This window comes from Alligator mississippiensis, chromosome 7 (assembly GCF_030867095.1).
Source record: "Alligator mississippiensis isolate rAllMis1 chromosome 7, rAllMis1, whole genome shotgun sequence".
NCBI classification, from domain to species: domain Eukaryota; kingdom Metazoa; phylum Chordata; order Crocodylia; family Alligatoridae; genus Alligator; species Alligator mississippiensis.
This window is the reverse complement of record NC_081830.1, coordinates 89,210,375-89,231,656: the sequence shown is the minus strand read 5'-3', so window position 1 is coordinate 89,231,656 and position 21,282 is coordinate 89,210,375. Positions and strand designations below refer to the sequence as shown.

The following is a 21,282-nucleotide window of genomic DNA, read 5'->3' as shown; positions in this document are numbered from 1 at the left end:
GATGAAAGGATGTCGACTAATGAGGAAAACACTGCCACCGTGCAAGTTTGTGTCTCATCTTCCTCTGGATACGGTGTGCAGCTGCGGTCACTTCATGTCAGAAGGGCTGTTGCAGATGCAGAGGGTTTGCAGAGAGGGTGATGAGAAGGATTGGAGGCATGGAGTGGAGAAATGGGATTGACTCTTCAGGAAGGAGACAGATACAGATACTTTTACCACGTCCCTTCTTTCTAAAAGGAAGGTTTTTGTGGGTTAGGATGTTAATGCATTCAGGATTGGTTTGCAAGACGTGCCATCCAGTTCAGTCTGCTGTGTGGCAGCTTTCAAATTCCAATTTCTAAAGCTACCTCTTTTGAGATATCATCACGTATGACTAGTGCTGAACTGTGGGTCTAGGCGACTGTGTTTAGACCACCGCTTGGCAATGGCATTCACTCCATTGTTTGCTTTCTGCCTGTGTCTTTTCACCCAAATAATTGCAAGAGCCCAGGATGAGACTTTGAAAACTGACCAGGGAATTTAATTGCACAATTCCGGGAGTTGTGTTTAGATCTAGCCACAGGATCACGTGTGCTTTTAAGTTTGCTGAGTTTCAACACAATTCAGGCATTTTCTTTTGCTTTTGGCCTCTATACATTCTTGGGGTACAGGCCTTCCATCTAGACCCCTTCCTGGGTGATCAGACGCCCTCCCCCTGCCCTCGTTGGGCTGTGGTCAAACCCAATAATGCTGTTCTCCAAATCTGTACACCTTTTTTGCTCGCTTGGGCCCAATCCATGTATGTAAGGTGGGGTGTTTACAGGATCGTGTATAAACATCTTATTGTCAGGTGGGGAGCATGCTTCAACTTGGACCAGAACTGATCCAAGGTCCAGTCTAAATCAGAGAGCGAGAGAGAGCCGGGGTCGTAGAGGGGAGCAGGGCTGGAAGGGACCTCCACAGGTCGCATCTCGTCCAGCCCCCTGCCCGAGGCAGGATCCGCCCTGTCCAGACCATCCCATACAAACCATAATCTCAACTCTACATGAGACGACCATCAGCCCTGACACAACACAGACCGAGCACCCCAACCTGCCACAGGCAAAGCAGGGGAGCCCCTGCAGCCAGTGCTCTGCTTCTCTGAAATGTTGTCAATGTACGCTGCGGGGATCCCAGGTAGAGGCCATGCCCCTGCTGCAAAAGAAGGTAAAACCACTTCAGTCTGTACCAGTCTGACCATGGGGTATAATTTCTTCTTGGCCCCACAACAGTGGTGCTGGTCTGACACTGAGTGGCAGGGGAAGGCCCTTGAGGCAGGAACCTGCAGCTTTAAATCCCAGCGAGAGCATTGGCACAGCCCAGGCCCCATCCCCAGCCATGGCTGTAGCCAGCACCCCAGTGTCCCTGGGAAGGCTTCGAAACATCCTGACTTACAGAAAGTGGGGGGTGGGACTGGGGGCAGCCAGCAAAGCCCAGAAGCCTGGGAAATGCCTGTAGTAGAACATGGGCATCGCCCTGTGTAGCTCATCCCCCGCCAGGGGCTGTTCAACCTCCTCTTGAACACCTCCAGTGATGCCGAGTCCACAGCTTCCCTAGGCAGTCTGTGCCACTGCCACACTCTTTTCACAGGGAAGCGCTTCTGGATATCCAGTCTACACTTTATTTTACTGCAACAAGCCGTTGGTCTGCATCATCCTCTGCAGAAAGAAAGAAAAGGTGCTTTCCCTCTTCTTTGTGGCAACCCTTTGAGTATTTGCAGACTGCTGTCATGTCCCCTCTTAAGTACCTTTTCTGCAGGTTGAATATGCCCAGCTCCTTCAGCCTCTCCTTATGTGACTTGCCTGCCAAGCCCTTGATCATCTTTGTCGCTTACCCCTTGACCCTCTCTAACCTTTCCCTGTCCTTTTTAAATTGTGGAGCCCAGGACTGCACACAGTATCCAGATAAGGCCTGAGCAGAGAGGCACTACCACCTCCGTGTCTTTTACCTAATGCTGCTGTTGATGCAGCACAAAACTGCATCAACCTTATGTGCGGCTTCATCACTGCAGGCCCCTATTGAGTCTGGTCTACCAAAACTCTCAAGTGTTTTTCCATAGAGCTGCCATCGAGCCTGGTGTCACCCATTTTATATTTCTGGTTGTGTTTGTTCCTCCTGGGGGGAGGACCTTGCATTTGTCCACACTGGCCTTCATCCTGCCTGTTCCAGCCCAACTTTCTAAGCTGTTGAGATCCTTCTGAATTGCACTGCCATACTCCAGCGTGTCTGCAATCCTTCCCAGTTTCATGTAGTCTGCAAACTTGCTCAAACTTTCTGTGCCAGCATCTAAATCGTTAATAAACACAGGACAGACCCCTGTGGGACTCCACTCAACTTCCTGCCATTCTCACATGGACCCACGGATAATTACCCTTTCCTTGCGGCTCTTGAGCCAGTTGTCTGTCCATCTGATAGTAGTTTTGTCCAGCCCACATTTCTCCTTGCTGAAGTCCAGATACACGATATCCACATCGTTCCCTTCGTCCACCCAAGTAGCTACTTTGACAAAGAAGGAGATCAAATTCGGCACAATTTGTTTTTCATCAATCTATGCTGGCTGCTTGTAATCAGCTTTTCCTTCTCCCGATGCTCACAAATGGCCTTCCTCAGGAAAAGTTCCAGTAACTTTCCAGGTATTGAGGGGGATAATGGATTGAAAATGGATTCAGAGCCCTTTCTCGGGTTGCTCCTTCCTTGGTTGCGTTGGAGGTGCATGTGACTAGCATCCAGCTGTAGTTCTGGAGGGTTTCCCCGGGTGGTAACCATGCAGACTGGCGATTCTGATTTGCTCTCGGCTTGGTATGGGGGTTTCTCCTCATGCCTTGTGGGTGCTCCAGCTCGGAGTGAAGCTGGCAATGAAAGTGAGAGCACAGGACTATTTGCAGTAACGCTGGTGCTCACGGAAGAGAATGTTTTGCAGACGGATGCAGGGTGCTAATCTGTCACAGAGTTTCTCCTGCTGTTGCACTGGGTGGAAGAAGAGTGTGCTGTAGGTGTTAACGGGATCTGTTATTCGCTGGGTGAATATTGTCTGTGTTGCTTGTTTGATTTACATTGGAATATATGAAATTCACGGAACTGTAGGGAAACTTCCAGTCCCCGTGCCAGCGTGCCAGGGTTCCCTTTCCCAGGTAGGTGAAAGCATAACATGGACAGAACCAAGAGAGGAAGCTGTGTCCTGACTTGGTCATAAACTTCTTGACAGAGTAAGAGTATGTGCCTGTTGGCTTTTGCCACCTTGCATTAAAAATGTATTTGTTTTGGTCCTATACCATGCTTTTCCCAGCCTCGTGCTTCTAAATTTTGTGTATACGGGTTTCCCTCGCTTTATGCTGTACACGTGTTCCTGGGAAACGGCACGTGACTCGAATTCACACAAAGGGAACCCACTTTCAATGTAACAAATAGGGATATGGCTCCAAGACCATGGCTGTTCTGACCCCCCAGACCCATTCCTACCACTTTTACAAGACAGTTTGGTACTCACCAACAGCAGACAGTACACACAAGCACGTGGTGGTGGTGAATGTTACCATAAAGGGATGGCAGCTACAGAAACGTGTCTCGGACAAAGAGCGTGGAGCACAGATTCACACATGAGCCTATATTTTGGTGCATGTCACTCCCACAAGGCAGCTGACTGCAGGCTTCCACCACACCGATCGCATAAGAGTGAATTTACCTCGCATATAACGAATTCGTGGTATGAGAAGGGTCATCAAATAAGAGCAAATTCACACATACAGAACCCACATCAAGCGAGGGAAACCTGCACACATCATTGTGATCAGCCAGTTTGCACTACTGGAGTACCTGGAACTGTCCTTTTATCTTGCTGAACGGTGATGGTCTACTAAGCTTTTTCAGGTAAGGTGTTTTTAATTCTGAGAGTGACTGTCATTTTAAATAACAGTTGAAGTGTGAGGAATGGAGTTTTAAAGCAGAATCCGCTGTAGGAGGCCTGAGAGCCTTCGGAGAAATGTCAGATGAAGACCTATGAGGAAGAACTGTTAGGTTTTACTTCCTATTAAACGTTGCGTATGAAATGAAAAGACTTCTACAATCCAAAATACTTTGAGCTACCTTTTAATGGCTTTTCTTTTTCTTTCAGATTCTGTTTGATCAAACCCAAAGATCAATTAAAGCACAACTTCAGACATTTGTTAAAGAGTAAGTTTATTTTCACGGTTTAGCAATTCAGTTTTTAAACGACAGAGGGGGAAAGTCCTTTGTAAGGCCAAATAGGAAATCGACTTCTGCCGAGGCCGGGGCAACTATTCTTCTTGGGAACTGTCAAGTATTCTTGCTATAAACAGTTCTGCCCAACATACCTAAACAAGCTGGTATGTAGTTGGATTAGGGTGGAGCCATTTCTATATTAAAACAAGGTAAGTAATAGGTTTCAAATCAGATGGTGTCTTCATTAAGACAAAATGCAACTTTATGCTGTTGCTTCCTAAGAAATGTCTGTGATGAGGTAAATTATAGATGCAGCTTTCTGTAAAGTGTCTGTGCTCCTCCCATGCTCCCAGAGCTGGGGCTTGCTGCCAGGACACGGGCATGCACAGGTGCCCAGCATCTGAGGGAGCCAGCACTTGCCTCCTCTCATGGGCTGGACATCGCAGCTCCCTTCAAAGTACCGCGTTGCACCCTGGTTGCACGCTGGTTTTAAGCACTCCCTTAACACTGCATCCTGGGAGTAGTTCCACTGACTTTGCACTAACAGGGCCTTGGTTTCATAAATGTGCTGTCACTTTAAAGCACTGTTGCTTCAGATTTACTGATGAAAATAATTATTTTTCAACAAAACGTGTGTCAGCTTTTCTATTCGTGTAGACAGAGATTTTCCAAAGTTATATCCCCAGGTTAGGATCCTCAGCTCATGTTTGGGCACCTAAAGTTAGTATTTTTCAGGCGTGCCTCGAGAGTGTAGGTGCATGGGTCCCACTGATGTTGGCCCGTGCTCCCAGAGCGAGGAGTGTAGCCTGACTGATGCATTTCTGCGTTCCAGACACGCGCAAGTTCGGTAGGTAGTACTGGTTAAACGTCGCATGGAGTATTTGCTAACCAAAATGCATCTTGGCTTTGGGTGTTTTCACAGCAAAGAACTTCATGAGGTCCTACCCTGTCTTGTCCAGCTTAGATGAGTGTTTTAAATCTAAAACTTAGTTGACTGTGTAAAATTGGAAATTTTACTAAACATGAGGAACTAATTAAAGAAATAAGTATGAAGTGACCACTTTATATTTCTTACAGTTTTAAATTCCAAAAGAATTGGAGATGTAGAAGAACATTTAAAATGTTAAAAATGTTAATGTGAGTGAGTTTGGGTTTTTTTAAGTTGTGACTTATCCTCCCTGGCGTGGACTAGATGATGTGGGCCTCTTGGAGGCCTCGCTGCAGTGCGATTCAGTAGGTTTTGTGGAGTTACAGTGAAGACTCCTGCCAAGATGCTTAACAGCCATGTGTTTCTTATTTGGTTTTCTATTAAACTGGCTGCCTCGCATTCCCAGAACCTTGGCTTTTTATATGTGCTCCAGGGATTAGAAGTGGAGCTGGAAGTGCGTGTAAAGCGCTGCTAGGGCTTTTCTCAGCCCCCCGTTGGTGAACTGTTTTCTCAATTTCACTGAGAAAAGAGTGAAAGGGAGACGGAGCAAGGAGCCAGGAAGGCCTCACTTCATTGTACTTATACTGCACATCTGAGCCAAATATTTAATGAGTCAAGTAAAACCAAAAAAGGCCAGATTGGAGACTTGCATAGAGTGCAGTGTAGAAAGGGGTTTCCATTTACTGTAATGTTTAAGCAATCTTCCCATGGTGAACAAAATGTGCTTTCAGGGGCATTTCAAGCCATCTTTCCTTTTCTTTAGAGATATTAGAAAATTTAAGGATGCAAAGAAGCAATTTGAAAAAGTCAGTGAAGAAAAAGAGAATGCGTTAGTAAAAAATGCCCAAGTTCAGAGAAACAAGCAACATGAAGTAGAAGAGGCAACTAATATTCTGACTGCAACACGGAAGTGCTTTCGGCACATCGCTCTGGATTACGTGCTTCAGGTTAGTGTAACAGTCGGCGTAAGGCTAACATTAAGTGGTGTCTAGTTACTGAGCTGTGTTGCTTTTTGGAAATTCCTGCAATAATGTTCTCAATGCCTGTATGCATTGGCAGCATGTAAGTAATACGTTATTTGTGTCCACAAATGGTTTTTGCGGACTGATTTTTCATTTTCAGATGAGCTTTTAAATAGGCATGTGTTACCCTATGTACTTCTACTGGTCGCTTTTACTGTATGTTAAGCTCTTGTTACAGTGACACTGAATGTCCATTTTTATTTAAATACTTTTAAAAACAAATGAGTGTTAAGAGCTGGTTTTCTACCTGTTAAAATGGATTCTGTATGTTTGATTTTGCTGTAAGTCGGTGTAAATATTTGAAAGTTAAGGTTTTGAGTAAAAATGTCGGTTACAGATTACCTGACTAATTTGAATCTGGCATTTTGGTTGCCATTATGGGTCCGTCTTCCCTAGATGAGTCAGTGCAGTGTTCTTATAAATACAAACCCAGAACCACCCTTTAAAATGCTGACTGAAATTTTAATTTGTGGATGTGATAAAAGATCAGTGGCTTGTGTTTTAGAAGCTAAATTTGCTAAACAATTATCTTGGTTGCATGTATAGTGCTATGCAAGTTTTAAATACACCTAGCAAAAAACCAAAAACTTGGCAGTGTTTCGTATTAATTCACGTATGCACGTGTGCAGACACTATAGGCAGCAGGACAAATTGCACGTGAAACTCTTGGCCTTAAAAGTGAAATGAGTTATTATGTACAGCCCAAGCTCAAGAGTGGAGCAGCCTTGTGTTCAGAGGAGCTTGTGCAAGGTCCTAGTCTGCTGCAGTGCATGAACATGTCATAGGATCATAGGATAATAGGGCTGGAAGGGACCTCAGAAGCTCGTTTAGTTCAGCTCCTGCTCGAAGCAGGATCTTTTCCGACTAAACCATCCCAGTCAAGTGTCTATCTAACCTGCTCTTGAAAACTTCCAAGGATGGAGATCCCACAGCTTCCCTTGGTGCCTGTTCCAGCTCCTGACCACTCCTATAGTCAGAAAGTTCCTCCTCATCTCTACCCTCAATTTTCCCTGCTGCAGCATGAGGCACTTGTTTCTGTGCCCTACGGCTACAGAGAAAAGCCCATCTCCATCCTCTTTATAATCAGGGGTTTGACAAGTGTTATCAGATCCTCCCTCAGTCTTCTCTTCTCCAGACTAAATAACCCTAGTCCTTTCAGCCTTTCCCAATTGGTCTTGACTCCTCAGCCTCTAATAATTTGTGTTGCCCCATGCTGGACTCTTTCCAAACTGTCCATATCTTTCTGGAAGTGTGGGGGGCCCAAAACTGAGCATCAGGCAAGGTCTCGGCAGTGCTGAACATAGAGCAGAAGAACTGCTTCCTTTGGCTTGCAAGTGACACTTGTTAATACAGCCTAGGCTGCGGTCGGCTTTTGCAGCAAGAGCATGCTGTTGGCTGATTCGGTTTATGGTCCACTGTCACGCCGGGTCCTTCCCTGCTGCACTGCCAGTCATTCCCCAGTCTGTATTTGTGCATGTGGTTATTCTGTCCCAAGCGCAGGGCTTTGCACTACTCCTCGTCATCTCTGCCCTGAAGAGCTTATAGTTTAAGTCCAGGATGGAAATAGCAGATTGAAAAAGCTGACAGATGCCTAACAGCAAGCCATTCTCACAGCACACCAGCTACCTAGCGGGATTACATGACAGTTCCTGTGATAGCAAGGAACTGTGATTGATGACCCAGCAGGTCCTTTTCTGTCTTACGAACCTCTGCTCCTAATCGCTGCTGAATTTTTATTGGCGTTAGAGTGGAGGAGAGTTTTCAAAAACAGGCACAAGTGGGGCAGAAGTTGTTGCATGTGGTGTGCAGGTGAATTTTGCTCCAACCCCATAAGCTAAAAGAATAAGTAACAAGCTTCTATTCGAGACGTGCAGTGCGCTGTGCACATGATTCCAGTTATAGATAGGCTTCTTGGCACGGAGCTTTTTCTGCGGTGGGGAAATATGACTCACTGCTGCAGTTTTGTGGCCATATTAATGAATTTATATTTAGAATTTTTTCTTTTTTTCTTCTTTTTAAATCCAGAAAGCTCAGGGTTTGTTCAATACAGCATTTTATTTTAAAGCACATTTTTGTTTCAGGCAGCTTTCCAAAGCACTGAATATTTTGTTTTAGGAGTACCATCTGTTCTTGCTTACAGCTTCAGTAAAGTTATTTCACTTGCTAGCCATCTTTGAACAGATAAGCAGAGGAAATGAATTCCAAAATGATACATGTCTCATTTAAGTGAGGCTTTTTTGGATCAAATCTCTGGTTTTGTAAAATAGCATTAAATCAGTGACTAGAGGGCAGAAAGAATACAGTAATGTGAATATTGGCGATTACACGTGCAAGGGGAGACGCGAGTGATGCTTTCTTGGGCACTCTGTAAATACTAGTCACAAGTGACCTCAGTTAAGTTAAAAGATGAAACATATGCAAAATACTGTTAGTCTAAGAAATGTAACGTGGGTACGTCTTGACTGAGCTCTTGGAGGTTAGAACCCAGTCGTCTTTCTGTCTGTACTGTCTGACCCGTGTTGGCATTATGTGACTAGATTTTAAAAACAAAACATATGAGAGCTCTTTTAACATTTTCGTGCTAATAAAAGATGCAATTCCAGTAAAATAGTATTTTTGAGCAAGTTTTTTTCTTAAGTGTTTACATTTAGAAATCATAGAGAAGCAGGGCTGGAAGGGACCTCAAGAGGTCATCTACTCCAACCCCCGGCAGAGGCAGAAAAGGTCCTGTGTCCCATATGGAGAGCAAATCTGCAACCTTGACATTATTAGCACCATGCTCTAAACAGCTGAGCTAATCAGCTGCTCTGATACAATAATGAAAGTAAGTGTAGTAGTTCGTATCTTTTCTTTTGTATTAAAATGCTCTGAGGAGTCAGATGTTAAATTCAGTTCTTCCCATGCTTTAAATTTACTTGATTAACCGTAGGCGGTTACTTGGATTATTACAATTTGTTTTTGTGAGAAATTTGGAAAGGAATGAAACAAAATGCTTTTTTTTTCTAGATGAACGTTCTTCAATCTAAGAGAAGATCAGAGATCTTAAAATCGGTAAGGTATTTTAATGTTCCTATGCAAAACATGTCTGAGTAAACCTGAAATATTAAAATAAAATTATTGCCCTCTGATCAGTGACACTTGTCAAATTGATTTGTCCGTTCACATGTCACACAGCTGCCAGCGCAACTGTCATCTTTGGCAATGGTAGAAGTATAGGCCACAATGAAGAGACAGATTCCCCTGTGTAGTGGTGATTCCCTTGATGGAGGACTGGGGCACATTGCTTTGCTTTTCATTGCCTGTGCTGCGCATGTTTTATGGCTAAATTTGAAAACTTTGGTTTCCATACGTTTCAGTCTTTAGGAGTACTACATTCACTTACAGCAAAGATTTATCAACCAGGATGCCACAGTACCCTAGGGTGCCTTGAGACCTTTCCAGGGATGCTAAGGGATACCGCTCAATGTTGGCACTGATGTGTGAAAACATGATCCGCAAGACGAACCCAGAGATTTCAAATAGGAATCCAGAGTGTTAAAAACATTTCTGACCTGTTGTGGTCTGTCTTAGTTCTTTGCAACAGAAGAATTGTTTTAGTTTTTTTATGTAGTCCAAAAAACAAGTAAAAAAACCCCCCAAGAGTTGGCATTTTCTGAGGGGTGCCTTGAGCCTAAGGAGGTGCAGAACCACTGACTTCAGAAACAATAGTTCTCCCAACTGTTTATAAGGTTGAGCCTCTCACATCCTGAAAAGCGGTGTTTTTACTTGAGTAAAACAGAGTCCACAGATCTGGTGCACTTGCTTTACACCTCCTCTACATTTGCTGTGCCAGAAAACATATAACCACAAACAATATCCTTCATTTCTTCCCTATCTTGTTTCCTTTCCTCCCTATATGCCAGCTGAATTGGCTTGTTTCCTTCAGAGAACTAAAGGGCCAACTTCCAGTTTCCTTAACTGTACTTCCTTTAAACTGTGAAGGTTTTGGTTCATATCACAACATGTTTTATTTATACTGCTTTAAACAGCTTCCCTATTCTGTTTCCCCTCCTAATGATGTGTAAAAGACGTGTGATGTTTTGCTGTTTTTTGATGCAAGTTTTCCCTGTTTTTGGAAAGAGGTCATCTTTGGAGGCCCAAAGGAAAGGGAACACAAAGCTTTTAGTTGTGGCCTAGAGTTATGTTGATGAATGCTTGACAGACCATTCTGTACTATCCATTTGTTTTAAGTGTCTGAGGTCTGTAGTTGTTAACAAAATGATTTTAAACAGCCTGAATGAAGAAGTCACTACTTCCTCCAGTGAGGTTGACTTTGATCTGTTGGATAACTTTATTAACCCGGTTTTTAAAGACTTGAGGGTGCAGGCCTGACTTTGCTTCTTTGAATTTTGCGTTATCATTTATGCCAATGCATAAGAACATAAGAAGCACCATATAGGGTCAGACCAATGGTCTACCTAGACCATTACCCTGTTTCCAACAGTGCCAGTAGTAGATGCTTTAAGACGGAGGGCATATGAACAGGGCATATCCAGATCTGTTCCCTGTCATCCCTTCCTGACCTCCCCGAGTGCCAAGTGACCACAGAGTGGGTGGAAGCTGCCACCCCTATACATTTGATTCAAACTCACTGTACATGCGTATTCATTGATACAAGTGCAAGGCTGGTCAGTTAAGCCCCATGCTTTCCCTAAGCTCTTTTGCAAGTCACAGTTCAGTAAGTAGGAGTTACTTACGTGAAAGCTGGCAGCCATCTATTTAAAGTTGCATTTTAACATATCCTTTCTCTTTGCTTTAGATGTTATCCTTCATGTATGCCCATCTGACTTTCTTCCACCAAGGCTATGATCTCTTCAGTGAACTGGGGCCCTACATGAAAGATCTTGGAGCCCAGGTAACACAACAAAGTACAATCCTGGATTAAAGTACATTTTTAATATATGTTTGGGAATAATACGAGGGAAAAAAGGCAGTCACTGTAATAGTTCCTTAACAGGGTACAAACGCTTGATTCAATATGGATGTACCAAGATGTTTGCTAGCATGTCTTTGTGAGGTAATTGGCATGTTACGAGGGGTGAAAAGCTGAGTCTGCCCCAAATAACTGGCATACTATTTTATCCGTAGAAACCACTGATGTCTAACCTGATGGACACACCTGGGCCAGATCTAGGCTGGGGGTTGAGCACCCTTGGTATACACTGATTCCTTGTCATTGAAATCTGTAGGGCTGTAGGCAACTGACTGGTGCTGTTTTGTTCACTATAGATGACTGCTCGCTTTAGCTGTGGGCCTCTGCGTGGTGGACCTGTAGTAGTGGGTCAGGCATAACATTGCAGTTAGAAACATAAAAGGATACAGTTAATCTGGAACCTTTTAAATTTAAATAAATAGTGGAAAAACTAGCTTCAGGTATCGAATACCCAGGCATTTTTTTTTTTGTAATTGGTGTCACAATTTCATTTCTTTTAGTTTCCATTTTAATTTGTAAATGTTTCTGAATGAGGGCCTCATTCAGACAGGAGAATTGAGTACAATTCACTCTGCAGAGGGACAAGGCAAAGTGGCATACGTAAGACTTCGAAGAGCACAGGGTACGCGACACGGAGGCTCACCTGCAACGTGGTGGTTACCCAAGCCGTGTGATCTGTTGGTGTAGACATGCTGTCCTGCTGTAGAAAGCAACTTGTGGCAGTGTGGTTTAACTTGTTTTGGCACCAGAGAGCGGTGTTGGTGTTTCTTCTGCTCTATTTGTCACTGGTGAGGCCTTGCCTGGAGTACTGTGTCCAGGTTTGGGCCACGCACTTCTAGAAAGGTATGGACAACTTGCAAAGACTTCAACAGAGAGCAGCTGGGAGGCCGACTTATTAAGAAAGGCTGAAAGAACTAGGGTTATGTACTCTTGAGAAGAGACGACTGAGCAGGGTTTGATAAGTGATTGGATTACCTGAAGGGTAAATACAGAGAGGATGGAGATGGAGATGGGCCTTTCCATAGGGAACAGGACTAGGATCAGTGGACTCCAGCTACAAGAGAGGAAATTTAGGTTGGAGATGAGAAGGACCTTTCTGACTGCGAGGGTGGTCAGACACTGGAAAAGGCTGCCTAGAGGAGTTGTGGAATCTCCATCCCTGGACATTTTCTAGACAGGATGGTCAGATACTTGGCTGGACTGGTTTAGTCGGGGCTGATCCTGCCTTAAGCAAGGGCCTGGACTACATGGCCACGTGAGGTCCCTTCCAGCCCTACTATCCTATGATGCAACGACTTATATTTGACATCAGTTTTGGGCCTTTGATGGTTTGTAGCAGAACAACTGCATTGATGCCAAAATTAAAGTGAAAGGGAAAAAATAGAGGGATGCTATAAGATGTGAACAAATAGATTTTTTTTCTGCCTGATTTCTCCTGCTTTTATAGAACTACCATAGGACTGGCAGGTAACAATTGTGGATACAAGGTTCAGACCAGTGTGTGATCTTGTCTTCAGTTGAGAGGATCCCTTTTTAAATTTTGCTTTCATGCTTTTCTGTATTATTTCCGGGACCTTCATGTTGCTCTATCACAGGTTTTATTCATGTGATTTTCCTGTTTCTTCAAAGAAGGAGCGGCGACGGGGGGAGGAGGGGGAAGAAATTTGCTACCTTTTAATTGCAGTTTTAAATTGTCCTAGTTAGGTTTGAAGCTTCCAATTCAATTAGGTTAATGAGGATGGTCAAGTTGCCACTTTTGCTGCTGATATTTGGTTAATGATGCCTGCTGTAAGGTTGTTAACAGGGCAGCTTCACATCTTGTTACAGTACCGTATTACAATGTCTGCAGGCTGGCAGCTGGGGGAAACAGCTATTTTATAGCTTGTCTAGTATAGATCATAGTTGCAGCAAAGACTGAGGAAAGAATGTAGAAGTGCTACAGTTTCCCCCCATCTGTTATCTTATTTTGTTTCAAGTGTTAAAGAAATGAATATTTTTCTTTGTTAGGAATAAGCTTGTTGAGTTTCAGTGAGATATTTAAAATAGCTATTTTGCAGTTTGCATTAGTAGAAGCCCCTTTGACAGGTCAGAGAGAATGCCGTACATGATGGCATTCCTAAATGAACGAGGTTTCATTAGCTCTCTGGAGAACATTAACAGATACCTACTAATCATGCTTATCAGTGAATTTTCAATTGCTTGCCACCAATTTGATGCAAAGTGGGTACTATTTATAGGCTGATTTTCAAGGTTAGCTAACTTCTAATTCTCTGCAGGATAAAAATGGCAGGTTTTTCAGTGGGAAACATGTGAATGTCAGGAACTTGCTGTCTGAATGGATTTTCCCTGTGCTTTCAACAATAACATCACCTTTCAGTTGATAGCAGGAACGGGAAATCTGAAAGCCAATCAAATTTTATTTTATAGAGCGCTTTTGAGTATTTGACCTTAAGTATAGGGTTTTGGCAGCCCCTTTGATAAAACTGATAGATGTAGTAAATATTTTTCATTACGTCACTCAGGTAGTTCATTTCTTACACATCACCTAGCTAGCATGGTGAAATGAGGCTGACCTGTTTCACCTTCTAGTTATCCCATCCCAGAACAATACCACTCTATGAATTTACAGAATTGCAGCAAAATGCTTAAATGCAAGTAATGGCTAGTACCGATGTGGTGTTTCTGTCAATATTAGATGTTCTAGCTGTACCTCTTCTTAAAATTTAAAACTCAACGTTGGAATGCGACTGTTTTGAAAACTGTTAGTGAACGAGGCAAGCTTGTTTAGTTCCCTTTAAATGCAACAGTCAAATAATCGACTATAAACAGAGCATTATGAAACAGAATATCCCGTGTCGTTTGAAGACTGTGCAGTAGTGGCACAAGGTCTGGGACATGGTTTGTGGTGGTTCAGTCGTGCTATTAATCATCGCCTGTTCTTCAAGTCATTTCACGGCTTGCCACTGACTTGAGTGCGCAGTGGAGAATTGCTCGTGGCCCGGAAGGGAGCGCTTGCAGGAGGTGGAGGGTGGCTGGCAGGGTAAGGCAGTGTTGTCTTGACAGCAAAAATGAGAACAAACCTGGGACCGAGGCGCAGATCACATCTAGCAGGACAGTAACACTGCTGTATGTAACACAGCAGAGCCTGCCGCCTGGTTGTAGCTTCCAGGCAATACACCCCCACAAGTAAAGATGTTAAAAATGAATCAACGGCAAGAAATTTGAAAAAATCCCAAAGTGTGCTGTGCCTTTTTTACCTCAAATGTTTGTCCCCTTGTCACTCATGTCTCCTCTGCCCTGGGCATTTCCTCAAAAATACTCTCCCTGAAAAGAGGGAGGATATCATTATAAGATATTATAGATGGAGGACCAGAGTCAACGCTACGCTCATCTCCTGCTGTGTGCAGTGGAGAACGGATGGATGCAGGCAGGGAGCCCAGGCGGATGGAAGCAGGCAGGGAGCCCAGGACAGCTTTCTAGGGCAACTTTTGTGCCTGTCTTGGATGTTATGAATTTAAGAACTGCTGTGGGCTTGTTTCGGATACTTTCAGACAGTCATCTCCAACGCATCCCATGGAATGGAGGTTCTGCCTACCTCTCTCAAGTACGTCTCTAACCTGCAGCCCCACAGTGCATGCATGCCTCTTAGTCTATAAAGTGTAGTTACAGCATCTCTGTGGGGTATGGGCATGCTGTTGTCCCTGTTTTATAGGCAGGAAACTGAGGCACAGAGAAGCTTAAAAAAAAAAACTTGTCCAGCATGACACGGGAAGTCTGGCCGAGCAGGGAACTGAATGCAGTTCTCCCAAGTCCTCCGGCCAGTGACTTATTCTCTGGGCCACCCAGGGTGATGGAGGAGGTAGCCATAGTGCTTCCATTTGGGCACAAGACTCTCCTGCCCTGGGGAAATCTCAAGTGGGGAGTTGTGTCCACTCTCTGCTGCCTTTGCATTTCCAGAGTGATGAAAAATAAGTGGGGCTGAGGTTTTCACCCATGGTCATTGGATCAAATCAGTGCATAGGGAGGGATTCTGTCAGTCGTATCATGCCCTTTACCAGGGGTGCTCAACCTCTAGCCTGTGGACCAAATGTGGCCTATGGAGCCTTGTGTCTGGCCCATGGGGACTCCCCAGGGGTCAGGAAATTTGGTAGCGGGGGAGCAGTGGCAGTGCTGGCATCCCTCCCTGCTGCCAAAATCCCAAGCCTCATGGAGGAGGCTGGAGCCGAGTACCCCTGCACACCCAGCTTGGGGCTGGGCAACCCTCCCTTCCCTCCACCTAGTTGGGTTGGGGCCAGGCCATGCCCCTTTCCCTGGACAGCTAGTTCAGGCCAGCACCCCCCCCCCCCTTCTCTGCCCAGCCAGGTTGGGGCCGGGCCATGCCCCCTCACCTCGCATGGCTGGATCGGGGCTGGGCCAAGCCCCTTCTCCTGTGTGGCTGGATTGGGCCTGGGCTGCCCTTCTCCCTCTGCACAGCTGGATGGGACCCCGCTGTGCCTGCCCTGGGCTCTGGGTTGGGTCTACCAACCAGATCTGGCCCATGGAGGTTATTCAGCCTGTTGGACCAAAAGGTTGAGCACCACTGCCCTTGACCATCTGCAGCTTCCGGTGGAGAGCCACAGCCCTGCCTTGCGTCAGGCAGCCTCGTTAGCCCTTGCTGGGGCAAGGCCAATACGGAGTAGCAGGTCAAACCACCCTGCAGTGCCATCTCTGAGTCCTTTCCATCTTACTGGTGGTCAGAGTGGGGAAGGCTCGTAGTTCAGGTCGGGGAACAGGTCCAGATGACCAGCTCCGCTTGCACAGACCTCTGAGAGACTTCACTTTTCAACAGCGTCTGGAATGATGTCTAGCAGACCACCCTGCCCAGGCGTCTGTCGGCTACTTCCTATCCTCTGACGCCCCCATCTCACAACACTCTCTAATCGGTTGCTTTTTCACAGACATGTCTTCAAGTAATTCTGGGTAAAACGCTCGTACTCATCAGTTACAATTTTACAATATCTTTAAATCCTGCTGGTATTTTCTTCTGACAGTCTGACCAAGGCAAGTTTGAAGTGGTTATGCTTTTACAGACTCGGCATAAAAACCAGTTCCTCTAGGCTGTGGCACGGTCTCTGATGTTCAAAGTGCTGTTACACTGTGCTTGAAAGAGCCTGAAGAGCTGTGAACCTTGTTTCAAATGCTGTGTCAGTGAGCCTGTGATAGCTGTCAGGATAAAAGCTTAGCTGGGCCCGCACCTTCCCTGTGGAGGAAAAATTGCCAGCATTTGCTCGTTCTGGCTTTCTTTGCTTCTGCCAGTAGTGCTGCATGGGCCAGCCAGCAAGAGCAGCTAAAGCTAAAGCATGAGTCATTCCTTTCTTCAGAAACTGAACATGTCATTGGTGCGGTGTACCATTCGCACAGTCCTGGCACCATAATACTATTTTTTGAAATATTTTTCTTAAAGCCTAGAGGAAGTGTTCACCTTTCACAGAGTGTTTGTATCGGGAAGACTTGTCTGGTTAATTTAGGATGGCAGTGCAATGCTTTTGACAGGATATAGTTGTTAGTAAAGGTAAAGCTTTGTGATAAGGGAAGTGACTTTGCTATGTAAATAAAACAAAAATCATGCAGTGTCTAGACATAATGTATTTTTTCTATTAGTATTACAAAGTCTAAAGAGCCACATTTCTTTCTTTTTACAGCTGGATCGCTTGGCTGTAGATGCTGCAAAGGAGAAGAGAGATATGGAGCAAAAACACTCCACTATTCAGCAAAAGGTACTTGCAGGACTGTGAAAGAGAGGGAGAGAGGGGCTGCACACTCATTGATCTCTCCGTTGGTGTGCCTCTGCAGCAGAGCAGCCCTGCAATACAACAGCTAGAAGCAGTGTCCTCAGAGTGCAGCGACACAGAGTTATGGATCACTAAGTGGAGGCTGGTTTGCAGATGTTCAGATAGTATTACCAGACAAGTCCATAATTATATTTCACTCTTCTAGTGAAGTAATGCATTTGGATGCTGAGGCAGCTCATTTATTAGGCACCAGACATTTTGGAGTCATCAAGTCATAGTTATCCTCTTGCTTTCTATAACTCTTGTAGTCAAATATGTATCTATAGAAAAAGTATCCCAGATGGCCTTCTAAATGCATGTTTTACTTCATTTCTGAATTTGGCCCAAATGTATGTGTACAGTATGATGGGGTTAAGAGCTGTAGCTACCTTTGCAGATAAACAGAGAGCCTACTATGAAAGTGGGATTTTATTTGTTTAAAATAACAGGAATGTGAAAACTACCCAGTAACTGTGCATGGTTTCATTGGCAAATTCATCACTACGCTAACTTTTGCTTTTTAGCATGCTAGGAAAATGACAGATGTTTCAAGTGTGTGGATAGCACTGATGCTCTTTGTCAATATTGATTATACAGTTGTAATAGGAGAGGGTAAATGTTTGCTAGTGGAATCTCTGGTTATGAACCAACGAACGTAGCTATGGAAGAACTGTAATTGGACTGTGGTTTAAAGATCCCAGAATACTTTTTATTCTCTCACAAATGGGCTTTTGAATAGGATTTGAGAAGTTATCATAGATTGGAACAATCATGAGGTAAGTGACTCAAAAAGGGCATTTATTGACAAAAATATGCTGGGAGTAGGATAAAAATCCTATTCTGGGATAGGTTAGTACTTGGATACTAACAGGCTGTTGGAGAATAGCAAAGCATACCTGGGATTGATATTGCCCTAAGATTACATATCTTTAATTGATCATGGAAGGCACAAGTTATGTGACCCATTACCAGGAGTTATAGCAATTGCTGTAGCCTGCTGATCTGACTTGCTTTGTTTTTCCTTAAATGCTGCAAAAGGCTGCATTACAGGTAAATGATTTCTAATAAGATCTGTCATTACTGAGAGAGAAATTCAGGAGTAATGGAAACCTGATCAATTGGAATAAAAAAACCACTTAATGGATAGTACTTGTTGCTTTCCACGTATTTTGCACAGGCATTTTAAAATTTTCCCCAAATTGTGTGAAAATTAATTTTGTTCCTTAAGTCATCTAATTATTTTAACATTTATTAATAAATGTTAAAAAACTAAGACAACGGCAGTAAATAAATTCAGTGAAGGACAAAGTTGGCAGGATCGTCCTTATCCAAACCATCCCATACAAATCCTTGTCTGACCTACTACTAAAACTACTCAGCAGCTGCCAAAAAAGCAAACAACATGTTGGGGATTATTAAGAAAGGAATTGTGAACAAAACAGAAGCATCTTGGTGCCCCTTTATAAATCTGCAGTGCGTCTGCACCTTGAGGACTCTGCCCGGTTTTTGTCCCCATGCCTCAGAAAGGACATCGAAGAACTAGACACGGTCCAGAGAAGGGCAGTAAGGATGATGAGTGGCATGGAGGCACTTTCATAAGAGGAGAGACTAAAGAGGCCAGGCCTATTCAATTTAGAAAAGGGATGCATGGGGGGGAGAAATGAGAAGTGTTTACAAAATACTAAATGGTGAAGAAAAAGTCGCCAGGGATTTACTGTTTACAGTCTCTCACAATATAAGAACTAGGGGTCACAAAATGAAACTAGCAGGTAGTAAGTTTAAAACTCGTAAGAGGAAGTTCTTTTTCACCCAGTTTCATTTCATTAAAGTGAGGAGCTCCTTGCAACCAGATGTGGTGGAAGCTGACAGCTTAGTCAGATTCAAACAGGGGTTGGACAAATTATTGGAGGGAAGGGGCATCAGCAGCTCTTGAGCATGGGAGCTAGGGATGCAGCCTCTGAATCAGAGCTTCCTAGACCTTCAGTGCTGGAGGCGGCAAGGGAGAGAGGAGCAGTGGAAAAACCCTGGGGAGAGCCAGTTCACTCTTCCTCTCAGCGTCCACTCTCTGCCGCTGTGCGACAGGAGCCTCGGCAGCATGGAGCTATGGTCTGACCCGGTACATGACAGTTCTTATGCAGACCGTCGACTCTGTCGCACAACCGAACCTGCCGCAGGTAAAGCCGAGGGACAGTGGTGCTCAGTATCCTGCTGCTGCAAGGGTTGCTCAAGCATGCCTGGCAGACCTCGTGTTGGATACCACTGGGGATGTTCGGTACCACAGCAAAGAGAGGCTGAGAGAGATGACTGCAGGCAGAGCACAACTGCTTGGGACACTTGGAAAAGAGAAAACTCTCTCTGTGGATGCACCGTGTGACCGTTACCAAACGGCTCGGTTCGGTGCTTAGACTGGCAGTTGGGAGCAGAAAGAAAACCAGGAAGACGGAGAAGAAGCCGGCTCTGGAAGTGTGGCAAGATGGTGCAGTAATTAAAAGACGAGTGGATATTTCACAGCTTTGCCATGACCACAAAAGATGGAAGGTGGTGATCAGTGCACCCCGAATCAGAGATGTCAGTTGAAAGGGAAGATGAATTATGTAATTACTTGATAATGTCACCTGGCCTGCACCGACTCCTGGCTCTAATTCCTGGTGTCGGCTTTGCTCTGTTGAGCGCTGTGGTTTTGTTCCTGTTTATGCGAGGGAGCGGAGCCGATGGCCCGTCTCGCTCCTGTGTTCCTAGTAGGCATCTCTTGTCCTCCTCATTAGTTATCAGTGTCAGTGTAGGAGGTCCCAGCTGTGCTTGAAGAAGGTGACCTGGTGCAAGACCCTCATTTTGAGCTGCCACTGCCAAACTCACCCCTTTAATTTCTCATTCGGGTCACGTAACTTCCTTTTTCAGATCCTCCTTCTTGCCTGTACACCATGTTCCTGGGTTTGTGTGGCAAAAATAGCCTTCTGGCTTAAAGCATAGATCTTGTCTTGTGCGCCATCTCTTCACCCAGCTGTTCATTCCTCCCCTTCTCTCATGCCACCATCCTACCTTCTTCTGTGCTGTCCCCGAGGCTTCTGCCCTCTGTGCCCCGCACTGCCTGCTCCCGCAGGCGAGACACGCAATGTAATGGCACTCGGGCGGACCTGTCCAAGTGCCAGTCTAAAGCTTTGTCTGTTCTGATTAGTCAAAAGTTAATTTCTTCTTAAAAACTAACATGCTTAAGAAGGATAACATTCTTAATCACACGAAGTGACTGGATTTATGAACATGTGATTCTCCTGTGCAGTACTCTGGAAAGAGCTGGATGTATTTTTTCCTCAAGTTGTTGTGATTCATTAGATGATTTTCCATCTGCCTGGATAAAAATAAATTACAGTAACTTGACCACTTTTTCCCCTCTTTGTTTAATTATGCAATATAGGAAAGACTAAAGACCATATTCTGTTTGCCAGTTGCGTTTTCTGGAACTGTCTTATTGCCTTCCCTACCCCTCTTCTAGATCCTCCACCTCCATCAATGAAATACTAAGGATAAAGCATATGGAAGCCTTTGATTTCCCACTCCCACCCTGCTTTTTGGCTTTCCCTTAAAGTTTGAACTTTGACTCATAAGTAAATGACCTGCTGTAAAGTCTGTGATGTGTTGTGAGTAGCTAGGAAAGTATTACACTTCTGTTTGCGCATACTCTTCTCTCCCAACCTGCTGTGTAAGGTTGCAAGTCAGTTCAGCTAATAAGATCAGCAACAATATTGTGCGTGCTTGAGGAAGAAGTCACTACTTCAGTTAATTTGAATTGAATTAGGAGCAACGTAAGGAGAAAGCCGTTAAGTCATCTACATTTGCACAATGCTTCAAAGACACCTTAAACCTAGTGGATCGCATTTCATTGAACAAGATAATTGCGGTCTCTGAAACAACGTTGTGGGCTCAGAGAAAAGTGCTGTACCTCACTCTTGGATGGGCAGAAAGTGTCTCAGGAACGTGTTCTCTTTCCTCTGACAAGAAGCTGCGGTGATTAATTAAGGACCAGAAAATGCAGCTGTTTAGCAGGTTTCATTATGTTTGGGAGCTGGTAAGTTTGCGCAAGGAAATAAAACCTGTATTTGTTTTTCCTTAATTTTTGGAAGAAAAATGCTAGTTCAATAAATGTTAGAGGTGCCTGAAAGACTATAGCAGGGTAAAAATTCCATGAAAATTCTTTGTAGCACACTTACTTGCTAGGATATCTGTGTGCGTGTGTTCTTTTACCCTGCTCTATAGATATATAGATATAGTGTAAGTATTCTTTATAGTAAAATGGTATTTTTGAAATGTGCAATATTATATTAAATCTCAGCAATATTAGTCTTCTGAGTTGGAGAA

At 44.3% G+C, this 21,282-nt stretch overlaps 1 protein-coding gene across 2 annotated transcripts in view; it reads left to right on the top strand.

Annotated features, from left to right (window-relative positions):
- Window positions 1-21,282, top strand: part of ACAP2 (ArfGAP with coiled-coil, ankyrin repeat and PH domains 2) — a 100,617-nt gene that overhangs the window by 44,818 nt on the left and 34,517 nt on the right. For both annotated transcript variants that reach the window (XM_006264140.4, XM_014595805.3), the window contains exons 5-9: window positions 4,130-4,188; window positions 5,889-6,072; window positions 9,154-9,198; window positions 10,946-11,041; window positions 16,801-16,875. In XM_006264140.4, the coding sequence (XP_006264202.1) occupies window positions 4,130-4,188; window positions 5,889-6,072; window positions 9,154-9,198; window positions 10,946-11,041; window positions 16,801-16,875 (459 nt within the window). The remainder of the gene's footprint in view (window positions 1-4,129; window positions 4,189-5,888; window positions 6,073-9,153; window positions 9,199-10,945; window positions 11,042-16,800; window positions 16,876-21,282) is intronic.